The 19,203-nt window shown below is 47.8% G+C and overlaps 1 protein-coding gene across 2 annotated transcripts; it reads left to right on the plus strand.

The window, feature by feature from the left end:
• The first annotated feature begins 1,400 nt into the window (after positions 1–1,400).
• On the plus strand, positions 1,401–17,611 carry BCL6 (BCL6 transcription repressor). Of its 2 annotated transcripts, none has more exons than XM_068965412.1 (10): positions 1,401–1,452; positions 3,988–4,026; positions 4,832–5,002; positions 6,570–6,791; positions 8,392–9,363; positions 9,907–10,091; positions 11,381–11,548; positions 12,627–12,757; positions 12,878–13,015; positions 16,434–17,611. In XM_068965412.1, exons 3-10 carry the CDS (start codon positions 4,842–4,844, stop codon positions 16,575–16,577), a joined length of 2,121 nt encoding a protein of 706 aa, XP_068821513.1. In that variant the 5' UTR covers positions 1,401–1,452; positions 3,988–4,026; positions 4,832–4,841; the 3' UTR covers positions 16,578–17,611. The 2 variants fall into 2 exon arrangements, with proteins under 2 accessions (XP_068821513.1, XP_068821507.1); XM_068965406.1 differs by lacking the exon at positions 1,401–1,452 and adding an exon at positions 2,259–2,857.
• The last annotated feature ends 1,592 nt before the right edge of the window (positions 17,612–19,203 follow it).

Raw genomic sequence — 19,203 nt, forward strand, 5'->3', positions numbered from 1 at the left:
GACAAGGAGGAGTCGGTTTTAAGCCTTGATGGAGGGCTCTCTCTAGTGTCAGGCAGCGGTAAAACAGGATTAGGTTTGAGCTCCCGGAACCACGGGGACTCCTAATTTCCAATAAATGCATTTAATTTTAGCTTCCCTTCCTAGATTCTCACCCCATCCCGTATTAAATTGCAGCCTTCGCTTTCACCTTTATTCTACCCGGCGAAGGGATGAAAAAGTGGGATTTTATGAGGCCAAAGAGGCCCCGTCTTTACTGACCCCGCCCCCGCTGCTGAGGTGCTGCGCGGCGCAGTGTGACGCTACTCGCCAGTTTTAGGACTGCGCTGCGGCCTAAGAGGCTGCATCTTTCGCGTCCCCTACTCCCTACCACCGGGTCCCGCAGGTGCCTCTCGGAGTCCGATGCTGAGACCGATTAGGAGATGGCGCCCGGGGGTTCTAATTCCGAGGAAGGCCCGGGGAGGGCAAGGCAACCTCGGAGTGCGCCCATGAACGCGCTAGAGTTTGAGCCCAAGGCTTGTGCCAATCCCGACCTTTTTAATCTATGGTTTCACAGAAATCGGATTCGGAAATTTCGAAATGTAGCCAGGTTCGGCCTGGCAGCTTCTATTCTGGGCGGAAATTGAGCTGAGCTGGGTTCTCCTTCTTGCCAACGTAGGCGGAAGGGGCTTTTGGTTTAGTTTTCCTTCAGCTCGGCTGGGGCGCGCTGGATGGGACTCCAGCTCTAGGGACTCCATCTTTTTGACTTGGGGGCCCTCGACCGGCCAATCCCTTTCAAACGAGGGGACGGGGGCGGAGGGGCAAGCAAAGAGAAAGAGAGAAAAAGACACCAGGCAAACAAACGCCGTAATGGGGCAACTTGAAATCAAGCCTGGGATAGAACGCGAAATCCTGGCTTTCAGACTCGGCTGTGCTACTAACTTGCCTGACTTTCCCTGTTTAAAAAATTGTTGTGGGGGAAGGGTTGGACTAGGTGAACTCTAAATAGACTCCTGGACCTGGCGCGGACGAGGGATTTAGGGGAAAGTGCGCCGTATTCCCCGCGAGCCTCCCCGGGCGGCCCCCCCTCGCCGGGTGAATCCCCGGCGGCCCGAGCGGCGCAGGCAGCGATCCTGGCTGCCGTCGGGGCCGGCAGCTTCCTGGAAAGTTACTTCTCGTTGGAGTCGGCGATAGGCAGAGAGTGTTCTGTGAAATCCGCTGAGTTGAGATCGACTGTGTTCCGGGAATGAGAGGGCTGTGCCATTCCCCTCACTGCCCCCTGCCTTGACAGCGTAACAGGAAAAAAAAAAAAAAGGCACACATAATGTTAGCTACTGAGGTGCACTACAAGTTTTACTTGAATGTAACCAAATTCACGGCTATCGCCCGGGCTCCGCCGCGCCTGCGGGGGGCTTCGAGGTGGACGCGCTGCGGTGCAAGCAACACGCCCGGGGGTGGGCGGTCCCTAGCAGACAGGTACGGTGTGATGGGGGTGGGCCAATCTGCGGATCTGCGCCGGCTTGCCCGGCTGCAGTGTGCCCTTGTGTGTGAGCAAGAGAAGAGGGCCACCTCTGGAGGTGGGAGGAAAAGGATGGGATCTTTTCATATAGGCTGGCTTAGCCCTTCCCATCTCTTGTCTCTCTTTGCCTTTCTGTTGTCTTCTTTACCTTTGCCTTTTTTTTTTTTTTTAAAGGGGAATTCCCTCGTTTTTCATCAAGCCCTTTAAAGGATCTGCCTTCTCAAGGGCCTCGTTTACACAGGGAAAGCGCCAAAGGAGAGAAAGTGTATGGGGATGGAAAAGACCAGTCTAACTTTCACTTGGTGGTTACTGAGGCTGGGGCTGGGATGGTGTCGGGAAAGGTCTGGACTCTTGCAGATGTCAGTTTCTTCTTGACACCTCTGCTCTCTTGGTTGCTTCTGTGGAAGGAGTCTTGTGCTGACATTGGTGGGATGGCTGAAGCTAGTAGGCAGGGTTTCTAGCAGGCTTTGCTTGGAATTAGTTCTGAGATCCTGGGAAAGACTTATCTCATGCAGCCTCACTCTCCTCCCAGTAAATGGTGGCTATTATAAGGATCAGACACAAAAATGGATGAGAAGCAGCTGAGTGGTCTGTGAAACGCAAACCAAATGCTAGTGGTGCTCCCACACCTGCAGCATCTAGAGGGTGGCATCATTGCCCACACCCACCATGACTGACATACTCACTGGTTTGGGGGGTTCCTAAGATAAAGCTAGCTTGGAAAGGAGTGCACTTAATAAGGGGAGGGGCCTTAGTGTATGTGCATTATTTGGTCAAGCCAGGCGAGAGGTTTACAGTGGAAAGTGCCCAGCCAACAACCTGACTGACAGTGGACCCAGGGGGCTTGTTTAGTTTGTTTGTTTCATTCCACATCAGGAGTGAGTCATTGCCACTTGTCAAGGTGAAATGGCAAATCTCCACTTCCTGTGGTTCCTAGAGTCTGTGTGACTGGAAATCCACAAGCGAGAGGGTGGTTGAAGCTGGTTAAAGGAGAGCCTTAAGTATTCCAGTGTTGTTGAGGGATCTCTTCCATAGGGGAAGAGGAGAAGGTTTATAAACAAACCTCACATGTGTCTGCAGTATTCCTTTTCCAAGGAGACAATCATTGAACTTTGGTTAGGACCCATTCCATGTATCTCTCTTTGCCAATCCAAGTTCGGATGGGGAGAGGAGGAAATAGGTTCTTTTGTCTTTTTCTATCCTCTCTCTTCCCCCGTTTCCTTCCCCGCCTCCACTTACTCACATGCACACATTAACCTTGAAGCCTATGAGATTGAGTGACTGGCACTTGGGACCACAGAGAAATGTCAGAGTGTTTGGTTACAGACTCAAGGAAACCTCTCATTTTAGAGTGCTCATTTGGTAAGACTCAGCAGCCTGGAATGGGGGCAAAGTGTCTGTGTGGGGGAAGGAACTCAGAAATGAGATTCACCCACATCAGGGTGCTGTCTTGCATGTTCTACAGCACGTAGGCTGATTTGGAAAGGGGACAAGAATTTGAGCCAGAAGACCTAGGGCTGGGTCAATCACCATTTATGTGGCCCAGTATGACCTCCTTGGCCTCCGGCCCCTTTACCCAGAAAATAGCTCTGAAAAGCTACATTTTAAAAAAGACGAGTTGGGGGAGGGTTCAGATATTGTTTTGTTTCTGCAGCCCATGTGATCATAAGTGAGTCTTTCACCTAGACTTTAAATGATTTTGTTTTAGAGAAACCAATTTGGAGAGGGTCCGTATTTCTTGAGTGCTCGCTGGCCAGTTCTCAGCTAAACCACACAGTTAAATCTCTCACCAGCAGGGGGAGGCACAAACTTGGAAGTTTGTGGCACTATATCTGATCTTAGACCCAGGAGAGATGGGATTAGAAACTGAAAAAGAACAAGAGTAGATAAACCATCTCAGGTTGGATTCTGCAGATTCCTTATTTAGTCTTAAGTGCTTCAGACAGTCAGGAAATACTGCCTGGCTGTTTGTCCTGGGCAAGCCACTTGAACTCAATTTTGTCCTCTGTGAACAAAGGATAGAGATATTGACCTTGTTGGTCTTGTGGAATCATTCTAAGTTTGAAAGATAGTATTTTAGCAGGTTTTGAAAAGCATCCGGAGTTTTTAGGCCCCTAAGGATCATTTCATTAATATTGAAAGAATCACTTTTCTTATTTTTTTTCTTTCCCATAAACTCAATTACCTTTGGATGGCATACATTTTTTACTTTGAAAAAGGAATTAAATGTGTATATATGTATGTAATTAATGTATGAAATTGTATTCTGAGTACTCAAGGTAAAAACATTATTGTCGCGTAGCTTCGGGTGCCTGTTGTTTCTGTAAGAGCCGAGCTGGATAAAGTGTTTGCTCACTTGTGGTAAAACCGCACCAGCTGGCAGGCTGCAACTATCAGAGTAAAACTAAATATGTGTGTCCTAAAATAAGACTATAGTGGACAATCTTACATTCATTAAATCAATTTCTGCTTGGTTTTTCTCTTCCCTGCAGGTTTTAAGCAAAATTTTAGACTGTGAATCAAGGCACTGGGTAAGTAAATTGAATTATACGATTTACAGTTTTGTGGACAAACTGTTTCTTTTGAATTTGCCAGTGCATGTGTCTATGAACGGAGCCACTTTTCTTTAGATGAGAGAAAGGACAGCTGATTGCCTCTCCATCACACCCACCACCCGCCCCCCATTGCCCCTGCATTTGACTATCTTAACACTGTCATGTGATCTTACTTGTTGCTTCGTTCACAGTAATTTTGCTGCCTACTATGCACCAGCAGTTCTGACAGTTGCATTCTGACAATTCTGAAGGTTAGCAGGGGAGAGACAGATGGTGGCTAGGATGATGAGATGAGATACTGATGAGAATAGCTATGATTTTTGAGAATCTAGTGTGGACCAGGCACATATCTCTAAGTTTTACCACTGCAGAGGAATTAGTACTCCCCATTTGGGGAAACTGAAGCCCAGACATCGTAAAACAACCTGTTTCAAGTTATACAGCCTGTGAAAGGTATGGCCCACGTGCTAACCTTCAAAGCATGCTTTCTCTCCCCTGTCACTCACTCACTGCCTCTCAATGTTGGCGGCGTGTTTGGTATGTGGAAAAAACGTTCGACAAATACTCATTCCCTTCCTCTTTCCCCTATAGGGTTTTCTATTAACAAGTCAGGTAAAGATGATTATCTCCTAGTATAGACGTGAAGAGAAATGCCCAGAGGTGGGCCATGAATTGTTCAAAAGCAAACACAAGGGAGCAGGCTGAGCCACCTGCTCTCACACTCCTGGTAAGAAGGAAACAGGTTCTGGAGGACTAACAGGATTTTGACCTTTTCTTTCAGGTGAAGAAAAATGGCCTCACCGGCTGACAGCTGTATCCAGTTCACCCGCCACGCCAGTGATGTTCTTCTCAACCTTAATCGCCTCCGGAGCCGTGACATCTTGACTGATGTTGTCATAGTGGTGAGCCGGGAGCAGTTTAGAGCCCATAAGACGGTCCTCATGGCCTGCAGGTAAGGGGTCTGGAAGTAGAAGGCAGATGATGGATATAAGGGGAGCAAAGGTGCTGGCTGCCAGGGTGGAGGGTGGGGGCTTCTTGCAGTGTTTGGGGCCACATCTCACTTTTCTCTAGGTCCCCAGCACATGGCCTGGCAGAGTGGGTTCCCAGGCAGCAAATGAATGAATACATTTTTAGAAAAGAAAGCGTTTCCATTCTGTGGGAATAGAGGGAGAAGAAATCAGATGCTGTCTCCAGAAGAGATGTGTTTAGGGCAAACGGAATGACTTTAATTAACCAATGGGAAAAAAATGAAAAGTGAAAGTGAGTTTTTAAATATTTCTAGCAAGTTAACTTTGAGATCTTTCGCTCTTTTTTTCTGTGATTGTATTTATTTATACTATGATTATATTTCCGTGGGTGTTTCAGAGAATATCTAAGTTGGTGAAAGTGAGCTGGCTAATTCTTCATATTTGTCAAGTGTTTCAAATGTTCAGAGCAGTTTTACATTCCATAACTTCCCTGGATTTTCAAAGTGGCCTGTGTTATGGATGGCATGATTAGCTCTATGTTATAGATGATAAGATGAAGATGTTTATAGGTGAGCTGATGAGAGTCAGGAATCTTGATTGCAAGGAGAGGACATACAGAACATCTACAACAAGCGCCTTTAAAAAAAAATAGTGGAAAAGTTTATAGAGAGTTAAAATAATAGATGACGCTAACCAAATGCTTACTGTGTTCAGGCATCAGTTTGTCCCCTTTACATTTTCATTCTTGCCACAACTGTGTAAGGGAGACATTGTCATTCCTGCTTTGCAGATAAGGAAACCAAGGCACAGAGAAGTGAAGTCCCTTACCCAAAGTTTCATAGTTACTTACTAAAGTCTAGTAAGTCTAGCTCATTTCTGGCAACATGCTCAGGAAGAGTAGAATCCAGATGACAGTCCAGAATTCTGGCCTCTCCCTGCATGCTCTTTCCTGAACCTGACATCATGGTACCAGGAGGTATAGCTTGACACTGACTTGGCTCTCCTGGGAGTATTGACCTTTGATGGACTTTTAGAAAATCAGTAAACTATAGATATAGGTATCATTTTATTTGTTTGTCATCAATACCCAATTTGCTTCTAAAAAATGCAATAAGAGTTTTAGAATAAGGATAATGTGGTGGAGCAAGAAAGGAAATGCTTATTGCAAAGAAGTAAACTAAAAATAGTTACTGCAAATGAGTGCTAAATTTAACTCTGGTAATCTGTGCAATGAAGACCAAAAGGAATACAGGTTCTGTGACTTTGAGAAAATTACTTGACCTCTTTGATCTTAGTTCCCCCATTTGAAAACGGAAAGAAGGATAGAATCTATCTTATAAGGTTGTGAGAAACACAGGAGAGTAGACGTAAAGTGCTTAATGACTCTCTGGCATTGAGTAAACTCTCCATAAATGGCAGCTATTGTTAACTTGCATGGAAGGTCCAGAGCTAGGTCCAGGGAAAAGGGGCTTAGTGCCCCCTGCTAACCACAATTGATGACAGTTTCTGTAATTGATGTCTACTATAGTGAGACATTCCTTTGTTTTACAGTGGCCTGTTCTACAGCATCTTCACAGACCAGTTGAAATGCAACCTCAGTGTGATCAATCTGGATCCTGAGATCAACCCGGAGGGGTTCTGCATCCTCCTGGACTTCATGTACACATCTCGGCTCAATCTGCGGGAGGGCAACATCATGGCCGTGATGGCCACAGCTATGTACCTTCAGATGGAGCATGTTGTGGACACTTGCCGGAAGTTCATCAAGGCCAGGTGAGCTGCCACCCGGATGGAGGCCTTGGAGATGGAGGGGATCACAAAAGATCAGTGACCCTTGATAGTGCATGAATGTAGAAAAAATAATCCTCTGTGATACGCCACAGCCTACTTTCCATTGCTTTTGCACACTCCTGCTATTCAGATATGTCATGTGCATCCCCACTTCTTGCTTCCTTCCATTCACTTGATTGACCCTTTCCTCCCACCCATCCTGTTGACCGGGCATGCCCGGATGCCAGCTTCTTCATTGTGCAATAATCACTTTGCTCTTTCCGCAGCTTTTCAGTTGTTTCCCAGAGCCCTTTGTATTCCTGTTAGACTTTGCTTCTCTTTCACTATTTGCACGCGTGTTTTTGTTCTCCTTTAGGCTTCCATTGTAACTATTTACATACTTAGTTCCCCCACCGGATTGTGGGCTGCTATACTCATCTCTTATGTCACTCTGCTCCTAAACGAGAGAATGTTTACTGAATTACATTGGGTTCACTGGGTCTAACCCCTTACCTGGGATCTGGTGAGATAGGACAGTCACTGAAAGATGAGAAACCTGAGAGCCAAAAAAGTGAAGAGCTTTGCTAAGTGTAACAGACACTTAGGCCTTGACTTCTGTAGAATCGTTTGATTCAGCTTCTCTAGGGTGATCGTAGCCCTTCTCCAACAGAAAGGTTTCCAGCCTCTGTTTGAACATCTCCAGGAGCAAGGAACTCATTGTTCCCAGAACCACGCAGTTCTACCGTGGACAGTTTGAAAGTTGAAATCTGGCTCCTTTAACCTTCATTCCTTGGTTCTATCTCTGTTAACTGCAATCAGACAGAGCTGGCCCACTTTTCGCCCACGTAATGTCCCTTCAAGTACAGGCAGCTTGAACTCTTTGTCTCCTGTGGGTGATCATGGTGGCAAGATCATTTATAAGTGCTTTCCCTGGGTCCAGCCTTGTGCTGGGAGCCTTCAGTAACTAGCTCCAGGTCACGGAGCTGCTGAGTGGCACCACGGGGACTAGAAACCAGGTTCTGTTGCTGCAGAGCCAGGGCTTCCCACCCTGGCACCTGCTGCCTCTTCTCCAAAAGGAAACTTCCCTATGACTCCAGGCATCTCACAGGGTGAGTTCCTTCTTCACAAGCACCAGTTTGACAATGACCCTTCAAACATGTGACACCAGCATGCTATACTCATGCTATACTCATGCTAAACTTCATCCCTGATGCTCAGGTTTCACATGTGTAAAACGGAAACAATAATGCCTTCTCAACCTTCCTTGCAGGATTCTGTAGTGATGAAATGAGATAAGGGCTCCAAAAGCTTTCCATTTTATAATAGCAGAATAATTAGAGATTCACATGTATACAAACATATGGGACTTACACAAAATCACACCTGAACAGGCACTGATTCTGTGGCTAATTCACTTAGCTTCTCTGGGCTAGATTGCTAGACTTTTAGCAGAACTGCCTTGTAACTGCAAGTGTTTCCGTAGTCCAGGGCCACTTTGCCTATGTCTAGCTGACCCCCACGCCTGTGTGGGTTTCATAGGCCAGTGTCACTTGGAAGGTTCTGATTAGGAGGCCGGGGTCTTCTCTCTGTTTCCCTCCTGCAGTGAAGCAGAGATGGTTCCTGCCATCAAGCCTCCCCGTGAAGACTTCCTCAACAGCCGCATGCTGATGCCCCAGGACATCATGGCCTATCGGGGCCGGGAGGTGGTGGAGAACAGCCTGCCACTGAGGAATGCCCCTGGATGTGAGAGCAGAGCCTTTGCCCCCAGCTTGTACAATGGCCTGTCCACACCACCAGCCTCATACCCTGTGTATGGCCACCTTCCAGTCAGCAGCTTCCTTTTCTCTGATGAGGAGCTCCGGGATGCCCGAATGCCTATAGCCAACCCCTTCCCCAAGGATCGGGCCCTCCCCTGCGACAGTGCCAGGCCAGTGCCCAGTGAGTACAGTCGGCCAGCCATGGAGATCTCCCCCGGAGTGTGCCACAGCACCATCTACTCGCCCAAGGAGGCGGCTCCTGAGGAGGCGCGGAGTGACATGCACTACAGTGTGGCCGAGGGCCCCAAGCCTGCTGCACCCTCAGCCCGGAGTGCCCCGTACTTCCCCTGTGACAAGGCCGGCAAGGAGGAAGAGCGGCCCTCCTCGGAAGATGAGATTGCCCTGCATTTCGAACCCCCCAATGCACCCCTGAACAGGAAGGGTCTGGTTAGCCCACAAAGTCCCCAGAAGTCTGACTGCCAGCCCAACTCACCCACGGAGTCCTGTAGCAGCAAGAACGCCTGCATCCTCCAGACCTCTGGGTCCCCGCCGGCCAAGAGCCCCACTGACCCCAAAGCCTGCAACTGGAAGAAGTACAAGTTCATCGTGCTCAACAGTCTCAACCAGAACGCCAAACCGGAGGGGCCTGAGCAGGCAGAGCTGGGCCGCCTTTCCCCTCGAGCCTATGCTGCCCCGCCAGCCTGCCAGCCACCCATGGAGCCCGATACCCTTGATCTCCAGTCCCCAATTAAGCTCAGCACCAGTGCAGAAGACTCCACCATCCCACAGGCCAGCCGGCTCAACAACATCGTCAACAGGTGATTTCAGAGGCAGTCGGGACTTGGGGCCAGGGCTTACCTGAGCAGGGTTCTGGACTCACTTCTGATGGATGCAGAGGTTGTGTTCTCTTGTCTGACATGCTGAATGTACTGGAAGTGTGGGCTAAAGCCTATTGACTGAATTAGCCTAAGTAAGGAAGGTCCTTAAGCTTCAGTATATTTTCATAGTGAGAGAGAGAATTTCCCCTCCATGGTAGATGAGCAAGAATCCCAAGCTCTTGAGGTCTTGGTCTCAGTATGGCACGGGGCATCCTCCTGCTGTCTTGGACGGAGGATGGCCATGGACAGCAGCACCGAGGGGAGGGAACTGAGCCTGGGAGTGAGGTTTGGGCTCCATGTGACCCCCATCCGTGATCTTGGTATGTCCGCTGTTTGAAGGGAGGCTTGGGGATGAGTAACTCTGTGGTTCCTGATCTCAAGTGGCCTCTGGGCTGCCCTGAGCACAGGGAAGAGGGATGCATGGAGGCCAAGTGGAGACTCTGCCCTGCTCCATCTGCTGAGGCCCTTTCCTCCTGCCCACAGGTCCCTGACTGGCTCCCCCCGAAGCAGCAGCGAGAGCCACTCGCCGCTATACCTGCACCCCCCCAAGTGCACGTCCTGCGGCTCGCAGTCCCCGCAGCACGCAGAGATGTGCCTGCATGCCGCTGGCCCCACGTTCCCCGAGGAGCTGGGAGAGACCCAGTCTGAGTACTCAGATTCCAGCTGCGGTGAGTCCCTTCCCTGCCCTGGCCTCTGCTCCAGAGGTTTGTGTGTCTATTCACTGATTGGAAGGAGCCCCTCATTGGAAGTCCATTGGCATTTAACTCACCAGCCCAGATTCCCACTCTTGGAGACCTTATGTAGGGAATGAGACTGACCAAAGCAAGGGATGAAGAATCTGAGTTATTCTTGGGGAATAGAGAAGGATCACACAGCTCTCTCAGCTTCCTTCCAGCAAAACTAGCAATGGGGCTGGCTACCACTAGCTTCCAGAGCCTTCTCAGGCCTTCTGGACCCAAACTGATTGTATGCATACTAGTTCACCTTGCTAGACTGTACATTCTAGAAGGAGAAGCATCTGCCTTATTCATGCTTGTGTTTTCCACAGGGCCTACTGAGTCTAGCACGGAGTAGGCACTCAGTTAATATTAGCTGAATTTGATTCACCGAACAGATTGTTAATTGACATTTTTGGATAGTTTGTGATTGACACCCCCAGTTTTCCCCTCTTCCCCCAGCTCTGGCTCCAGTAGGGTAGCCCAGCAATACTTCTTTTAGGGGTAAAGTCACCATGATATGTCATTTCCAAATTGTTAAGACAAAAGAAAAAGATGAGTTCCTTACACTGAGAGGCTTGGCACAGGGCCATGGGCCAATAGTTGGGAGAGCAGGGAGGGACTGTCCCATCCTGGCTCCCTGGCTGTTCGCTCTACACTCCAGTTCTTTTTCTCTGGGCCTCTGTTTCTACTCCCACCATCATCTTTTGTCTCCCTATCTCAGAAGTGCTTGGGAGACATAAAGTCTAGATGGGCACAAGGGTGACCACAGTCATTGTTAATTCCTCCTTCGATGACCTCAAAGTATTTTTGACTCTGAGATTCGTATCTTACATTCCTGTGATGCTTGATGTTATACAACATGCTTCTGTGAGGTAGGCAGGACAGGGGTTTATTATCCTGATTTTGAAGATAGAGACACAGACAGAGGCTGTCTTACCTGAGGGCTTCTGTGCATGAATGTAAGCTGGTACAGGCCATGTGGGTACCTTGGGTGTGAGTTTCCCTTTTCTACCTTAATATTTGAATCTGTCTCCTTTCTCGGTTCCATGACTGAGACCCTAAACACTAAGAAAGAGGGAAATCTCACAGGCCCTTTGCTCTGGGCTCCCATGAACAATGGGCAGACGGGGCACTGGGGGCTCAGTTTGGCCCTGGGGGTGGCTCCAGAGGAGAGGCCGTGGAGCCCCACCTCCCTTTCTTGACGTGCTGACCCTGGTGTTCCCCTCACCCTCCGACAGAGAATGGGGCCTTCTTCTGCAATGAGTGTGACTGCCGCTTTTCTGAGGAGGCTTCCCTCAAGAGGCACACGCTGCAGACCCACAGTGATAAACCCTACAAGTGTGACCGCTGCCAGGCCTCCTTCCGCTACAAAGGCAACCTCGCCAGCCACAAGACCGTCCACACGGGTATGGCTCTGTAACCCATCCCCAAGCTCGCCAGGGTTCCCCGGGGCAGAACAGGGCAAGGATTCTAGGGAAAGCAGCGTGGGGCTTTGGGGCCTGGTAGGGTGAGGTAGGAAGCAGGGATTGTCCTGGCCTGAGTCTAGGCCTGGCCTGTCACGTCTCGGCTTAGTGACCCAGCCATTCTGTGTTCCCTTTGTCTTTCCTTTGAGATGCTCTGTGTTGCTTCACCTTCACTGGGGTCAGAAGTGTTCGTCTTACTATACAGGGGATGAACCTTGGCTGAGAGAGGCAGAGACAGGTTTGTTTTTATAAACCAGAAAAACACTAAAGCCTCTCCAGTCTCTCCAAGGGCTTGTTCCTTATCAGCTCACATTCCTTCACCAGGTAGCATCTCGTAACCTGATTGTTGTCCAAAGTTGCCTCTCTCCTGGAATTTTAAATGGGCCCATTATCCCAGAAACTTTCCATGAAGGAAGACGTGGCCCTTCTATTGGTTTCCTCTGTCTGAGCATCTACTCCAACTCAGGCCCCAGCTCTCTTGCAAATAGAATCCAGCTGTAGTTGCCGCAAGCAGAAAGGAAAAGCATGTTTTTTCTCAAAGACAGAAACTAGAGCAGCCTGAGTGTTACCTCTCTGAGGAATGGGTTGACTGAATCCGCCTTACCCAAGGGAAGAGCTAGCAGAGCCTTCCTGGGTCATCTCAACTCATCCCTCGGGCGCCAGAGAGGGAAACTGAGGCCCAGAGAAGGCAAGTAACATATCCACATCCTGAAGTTAGATCATCCTGATGATAAAGCTGGTTCCTGGGACCTCAGTTCCTCCCTGACCCATGCCTGACATTATCTCTCCTCCTCCATGTCACCACCTGCTTCTTGACCCCGGTCATGGGTGAGGTGTGCTGATGTGTGTGTGAGAGAGGGGTAGCAGGTAGGGGTGGCAGGTCCCTGACACCTCTCTCTGACCCCTTCCAAGGGAAGGAAAGCCGAAGTGGCACAAGGAAGGGCCAATTGCTTTGCAATCCAGGGCTCAGGGACTGTGGGAACTTTCTCTGATTATGGCTTTCCTATTCTCTCTGCAACAGGTGAGAAACCCTATCGTTGTAATATTTGCGGGGCCCAGTTCAACCGACCGGCCAACCTGAAAACCCACACCCGAATTCACTCTGGAGAGAAGCCCTACAAATGCGAAACGTGCGGAGCCAGATTTGTCCAGGTGAGCAGGGGGCATGGGCCAAGGACCCCCAACCCAGTGTGCTGATAAGAGGCTTCAGGGGGTCTGCAGCCCACCTCAACCAAGCCTCTCAGTTTGTTTGCTCTTCGTTCTTCCATGCAGGTGGCCCACCTCCGTGCCCATGTGCTCATCCACACTGGTGAGAAGCCCTATCCCTGTGAAATCTGTGGCACCCGATTCCGGCACCTTCAGACTCTGAAGAGCCACCTGCGAATCCACACAGGAGAGAAACCTTACCATGTACGTGAGCCTCTTGTGGCCACTGGCTGGCCTGGGAGGGGCGGGGAGGTGGAGGGCTGGGGCCACAGGACTGTTCGCTTCAATCTCAGGCATGCAGTGGGATGACCACTGAACTCTCATGGTCCTAAAACCAGATTTCAGTCTGATTTTCAAAGACAACCAGCTTGAGGTTGGCCTGAGTCTTAGTTTGTGATTGTTGTTGTGCAGTTGCTGAGTCATGTCCAGCTCTTTGTGACCCCATAGACTGAAGCATGCCAGGCTTCCCTGTTCTTCACTATATCCCAGAGTTAGCTCAAATTCACGTTCATTGAGTCAGTGACGCTATCTAACCTTAGCATCCTCTGACGCCCCCTTCTTTTGCTTTCAGTCTTTCCCAGCATCAGGGTCTTTTGCAGTGAGTAAGCTCTCCACACCAAACGGCCAAAGTATCGGAGCTTCAGCTTCAGCATCAGTCTTAGCTTGCTCATCTTTAAAGTTGAGGGTATTGGGCTAGGTAATCCAGGCCTTAAGAAAGAGGTCTGGACTATGGTTACATAGACATCAGAGTCATTCATTCCTTCTACAAACACTTACTGAGTGCTTCCAGCTGTCCCTAAACTGGGCTAGATGTCTACTTCAGACGAGCTAAAGTGTTTGAAAAGAAGCAGTCACAGACTAGGAGGGGAACCAGAGAAAGGTGGTGATAAAAGGGGGAAAAAACTAGAGAAAAGACAGCTGCAAATGACCAGAAGCAAGAGGCCATGATCGGGCCACTGGAATCAGTGTTCTAGAGTGGAGTCTTGACTAACTATGGCTTATGGGTTAATTTTTGAAATCCCACGAGCTAATAATGGTTTTTATACTTTTACATGGCTAAAAATATCAATAATATTTTATGACATGCAAATTATATAAAATTTAAATTTCAGCGTCCATAAAGAAGGTTTTGTTGGCACACAGCTAGGCTCACTTGTTGACGTATGTCTCTGGCTGTGTTCAGGCTACAGTGCAGAGCTGAGTAGTTATGTCAGAGCATGTCAGGCCCACCAAGTGTGAAATATTTACTGTCTGGCTCTTTACAGAAACAGCTTGCTGATCTCTGCTGTAAAGTGGAAAGATACTGGCCAGGGAGCTGAGATATCTGCATTCTTATTTGGACTTTGGCAATGACCCTTTTTAAAGCTGTGGGCAAACCCTGACCCTCTCACTGGGCCGTAGTCTTTCTCTATGAAATGGTGAGAATGAGGTAGATGAGCAGGTTTCCAACTGCTGTTTCAGTCACTGAGGTTCTGAAACCCTGCAGGGCAGGACTGGAATGATATAGCAGCCTGTTTCCCTTTCCAGTTTCCATTTAATTTGAAGAAAAGAATCCCATGTCCTACAAGTGTAGAAACTACTGTTATAGGTGAGGCTGGCTTTGCTGAATTTATGACATCTCTGTAGGTAGTGATGGACACAAGGCTGAATAAAGGAATGGTTAACCCATATCAAAATGTTAACCTGAGAAGGTGGTTATTTTCATTCACTTGTTTATCACTCCTTGAGTGAATATCTTCTCACCTGATTTTGTTCTTGGGCAAATTAATTATCTTCTCAGTACCTTAATTTCCTCATCTGAGCCTGATAATAGTGCTCACTTCACACAGTTATGTTAAATTAATGGATTCCCGGCAGTGTTCAGAACAGTGCTTGCCGCATAGTAAGAGTCCAGTACGTATTTGCTGTTATAATTATTTGCTGGACATTTAGATACACAGGATATCAGAGTTGAGTGACCTTCAGAGTGTACTGACTCAGTCCCTTGCAGGAAAGAAAGCCAAGGCTCAGAGAGAAATGCCATGCTCAGGGCACATGGCAGTGGGTCGCACAGGTATGAGGGGCCCTTGTCTCCCAAGACTGGGGCTCTTTATACTCACTGCACACCTGTTTTATTTTTTTCTAAGTTTATTTCCATTTTTGCTTTAAGACATATTCTCTATATGAATGTATTTTATTATAGTTTTATTAGAGAATAGTTTTAGATTTGTAGAAAAGTCGCAAAGATAGCACTGAGACACCATATGTACGTAATTTCCCGTTATTAAATCTTATAACTAGGGTACATTAACCACAACTAATGAATCCATACTGGGTATGTTATTATTAACTAGAATCCATACTTTATTTTTACTTTCTTAGTTTTTACTTGGGCTCCCCAGGTGGTGCTAGTGGTAAAGAATCCTCCTGCCAATGCAGGAAAGGCAAGTTCAGTCCCTGGGTCAGGAAGATCCCCTGGAGGAGGGCATGACAACCCACTCCAGTATTCTTGCCTGGAGAATCCCATGGACAGAGGAGCCTGGTGGACTAGGGTCACAAAGAGTCGGACACGACAGAAACAGCTTAGCAGCAGCAGCAGTTTTGGCCTAAAACATTTTTCTGTTTCAGGATTATATCAGGGTACCACATTACATTTAGTCATCCACTTTATTTTTAAAGAACTTTTCCACTAAAATTATTATCACCCATTCTTGGAATCAAAACAAGAAACAGCTTCACTTGCTAATGGCTTGTTAGCTGATCTGAGGTCTATGTGTGCAGATGTGCTCCGTCACTTCAGTTGTGTCCGACTGCTTGTGACCCTATGGACTGTAGTCTGCTAGGCTTCTCTGTCCTTGGGATTTTCCAGACAAGAAAATGAGTGGGTTGCCATGCCCACCTCCAGGGGATCTTCCTGACCCAGGAATTGAACCAAAGTCTCTTGTACTGGCACGTGGAATCTTTACCACTAGTGCCACCTGGGAAGCCCTCTAAGATACATACACTAAGTTAAAGGAATATAACTGCCTTTTAAAAGCATATCTGAGATTTCCAGAATTTTCATTTGCAAAATTCAGACTGTTCTAATCCATTTGTCCAAATATATTCAGATGTACTGCATAATTGCCTAAGAGGTATATTTACAGGTACTGGGAAGATTACAAAGTTTAGTGAGAAGTAGTCATCATTGTCAAAGCATTCTGCATCTGAGAAGGATGGTAATTTTTGGGATGCCAAGGCTTTTTGGCATTAAGTGGCAAGGCTGGAAATCTTACAGAGGTCAAAGGAAAGGGAACTATTTTCACCTTAGAAAGATTCAGGAAAACTTTAAAAATTAGAAGAGTTTGCATCTGAACTGCATTTTTGGTTTAGAGTTGAATTTGTTGAGTTAGAGCAGGGAAATGAATCTCAAGCAGGGGAAGAGCGTGACCAAGACTTTGGAAAGCAGGGAAGAGACATTTGCACAAAAAGTGTACTTGTCCCTTAGCAGAAGCCAGCATTTCTGGGGGCTCTCACCTGCCCACAGGAGGGAAGGGAAGAACTGCCCCATCCCTGGAAGGGAGAATCTCCTTCTCAAGGTCCTTGAGTAATGACACGTTTCCTGAGTGGATGACTTAACAGTTTGCCTCTGGTTCTCCTCCAGTGCGAGAAGTGTAACCTGCATTTCCGTCACAAAAGTCAGCTCCGTCTTCACTTGCGCCAGAAGCACGGCGCCATCACCAACACCAAGGTGCAATACCGCGTGTCCGCCACTGATCTGCCGCCGGAGCTCCCCAAAGCCTGCTGAAGCATGGAGTGTTGATGCTTTCCATTCGAGCCCCTTTTCGGAATCTACCCAAAGGATACTGTAACACTTTACAATGTTCATCCCGTGATGTAGTGCCTCTTTCATCCACTAGTGCAAATCCTAGCTGGCGGGGGCGGGGTGGGGGGAGGGGCGGGGGACGGGGCGCCAAGGCAGCTCCCCTTCCCCCACTGCCGTAAAACTTTAAGAAAATAATATTGCTTCTTCTCCTATGTGTACGGCGAACCATGTCAGCAAAAAGCAAAATCATTTTATATATCAAAGCGGGGGAAGTACGCAAAAGTTCTGACTTGACTTAGTCTGCAAAATGAGGAATGTATATGTTTTGTGGGATCAGATGTTTCTTTTGTATGTAAATGTGCATTCTTTTAAAAGAAGAGACGTCGGTATGTTATCAAAGAGAGGGCTTTAATTTTTTTAACCAAAGGTGAAGGAATATATGGCAGAGCTGTAAATATATAAATATATATATATAAAATAAATATATATAAACTTAAAAAAGATATATTAAAAATATAAAACTGCGTTAAAGGCTCGATTTTGTATCTGCAGGCAGACACGGATCTGAGAATCTTTATTGAGAAAGAGCACTTAAGAGACTATTTTAAGTATTGCATCTGTATAAGTAAGAAAATATTTTGTCTAAAATGCCTCAGTGTATTTGTATTTTTTTGCAAGTGAAGGTTTACAATTTACAAAGTGTGTATTAAACAAAAAGAACAAAAAAAGCTGCGGAAGGAAAAAACGTGTAGTTTTGTTCTAGTTATCGGTTTGTATATACCTGTACAACGTGTCCTACGGTGCCTTTTTTCATGGAAGTTTTCAACAGGGGACGACCGCGCCATCCCTTTTGGAAGTGTAGGCAGACACAGGGACTTGGAGTTGTCACTAACTAAGCTCTCTTTGGGAATGTTTGTCTCATCACATTCTGCGTCATGCTTGTGTTATAACTACTCCGGAGACAGGGTTTGGCTGTGTCTAAACTGCATTACCGCGTTGTAACATATAGCTGTACAAATACAAGAATAAAATGTTGAAAAGTCAAATCGGTTTGTTCTGGATTTTTTTCCTTGTGCTGGAGTCAGGACTTGAATGGGTCTGGTTCCCCAGCTCTTCACCTGGGTGGGCAGTGCTCATGGAGGGCAGGGAAAGACTGAGGCTGGGGTTTGCATCTGGTTGCTGGGCAGGGCCCACCTTCAGCTCTTGGCAGAAGGATGGACCGCAGATGCCAGATTCTGCTCATGTGGCGCCCAGGTTGGGGATCTTGAATGGACCTCTTGCCTCTTATCTCTGGCTGGTTCCCTCCTTTTTCTGTTTTTTTTTTTTTTTTTTTTTTTTTAACTGTCTGCATTCACTTTGTTTTTCACTCAGAGCTCTAGGCTGAACTTAAAATGAATGACCTCAGTTGTAGCCCTTCTGAGACCAATGTGTGGGTCCTTTCCTCCTCTGGGTCTTAGAGAGTTTGCTCATTCTGTGCAGTGAGAAGGCCTATCTTGCCTCCTGGCTTCATAAATAGTTTCTCTCTCCTGGGGTCCAGGGACAGTATGGGAAGCCTCAGCTTCGACTCTTGCCTTCCTCACCCTTGGTGCCCTTGGAGGATTTTTGCTGCCTGCTAGGTGATGGGTAGACATCTATAGACATCTATAGAAGCTTTATGAATCCCTATAGGCCAAGCCAAACCCCATTCCTGCAGAAGCGTCCTTTGCACCAAGAACTCTGGGGGGGAAGTCAGCCGCCTCTTCCTGACAACCATTACCCCTCTGAGTCCCTTTCCCACCCACCCCAAGGGAATCGGATTAACTAGATTGTTTACGATTCCATGATCCACCTGGCTTGCTTTGGCACCGGTTTTATTTTACCTCAACCCCCCTCAGGAACCAAGTTTGACTGACAGGAACTAAGAATGGTGAGGACAAGTGTGGTCATGGCCGCCTGCCCAGAGGAGAAAGTCCTCACCGCCCTGGCCCGTTCCTGGGTGGCGGTGGCGGTAGGGGGGCGGGGACGTGAGGCAGAGCCTTCCCTGGGCCCTCAGGCCACTGTCTGGATGGTGGTGGCCCTTGGCAGTGCCTCTGCAGCAGGCTCCACGCACGTGCTGGGAAGCCTGCGGGAGCTGACCCCCCAAGGCTCCTGAGAGAACCTCAGAAAGTCACATTGCCCCTCTGCCAGCCACATGGCCGGCCTTGCAGCTCAGGTTTCCTTTGAAGATGACTTTAAAGGACTCACCAGCTCAAGGCCTCCGCTCACCCTGCTCTTTGAAAGGGAGGAAAATGATCCCTCTGCTCCCATAGACACTTGGCAGAAGAACTTACAAAACAGACAGCTTCAGGAATGACAATTCACAGGCCCGAGGGAGGCTGGCCCCAGGGCTGCTTGGCTCCCCAGGGGCCTCCGAGTTTGTTTACACATCATTACTGTTTAATAGAGAGAGAGGAGGCTGGGGCAGACAGTATGGGTGGCATTCAAGTTCAAACAAAAGAGAAGATCAAAGAGTAACTGCAGCCAATTGACAATCAATAACAGGTAAAAGGCAAACGTCTCTAAACAGTTAAGCTGCGGCAGAGGGAATACAGAATTTTTATTACCAAAGCGTGACTGGAGCACAGCTTTT

Source organism: Capricornis sumatraensis, chromosome 1 (genome assembly GCF_032405125.1).
Source record: "Capricornis sumatraensis isolate serow.1 chromosome 1, serow.2, whole genome shotgun sequence".
NCBI classification, from domain to species: Eukaryota; Metazoa; Chordata; class Mammalia; order Artiodactyla; family Bovidae; genus Capricornis; species Capricornis sumatraensis.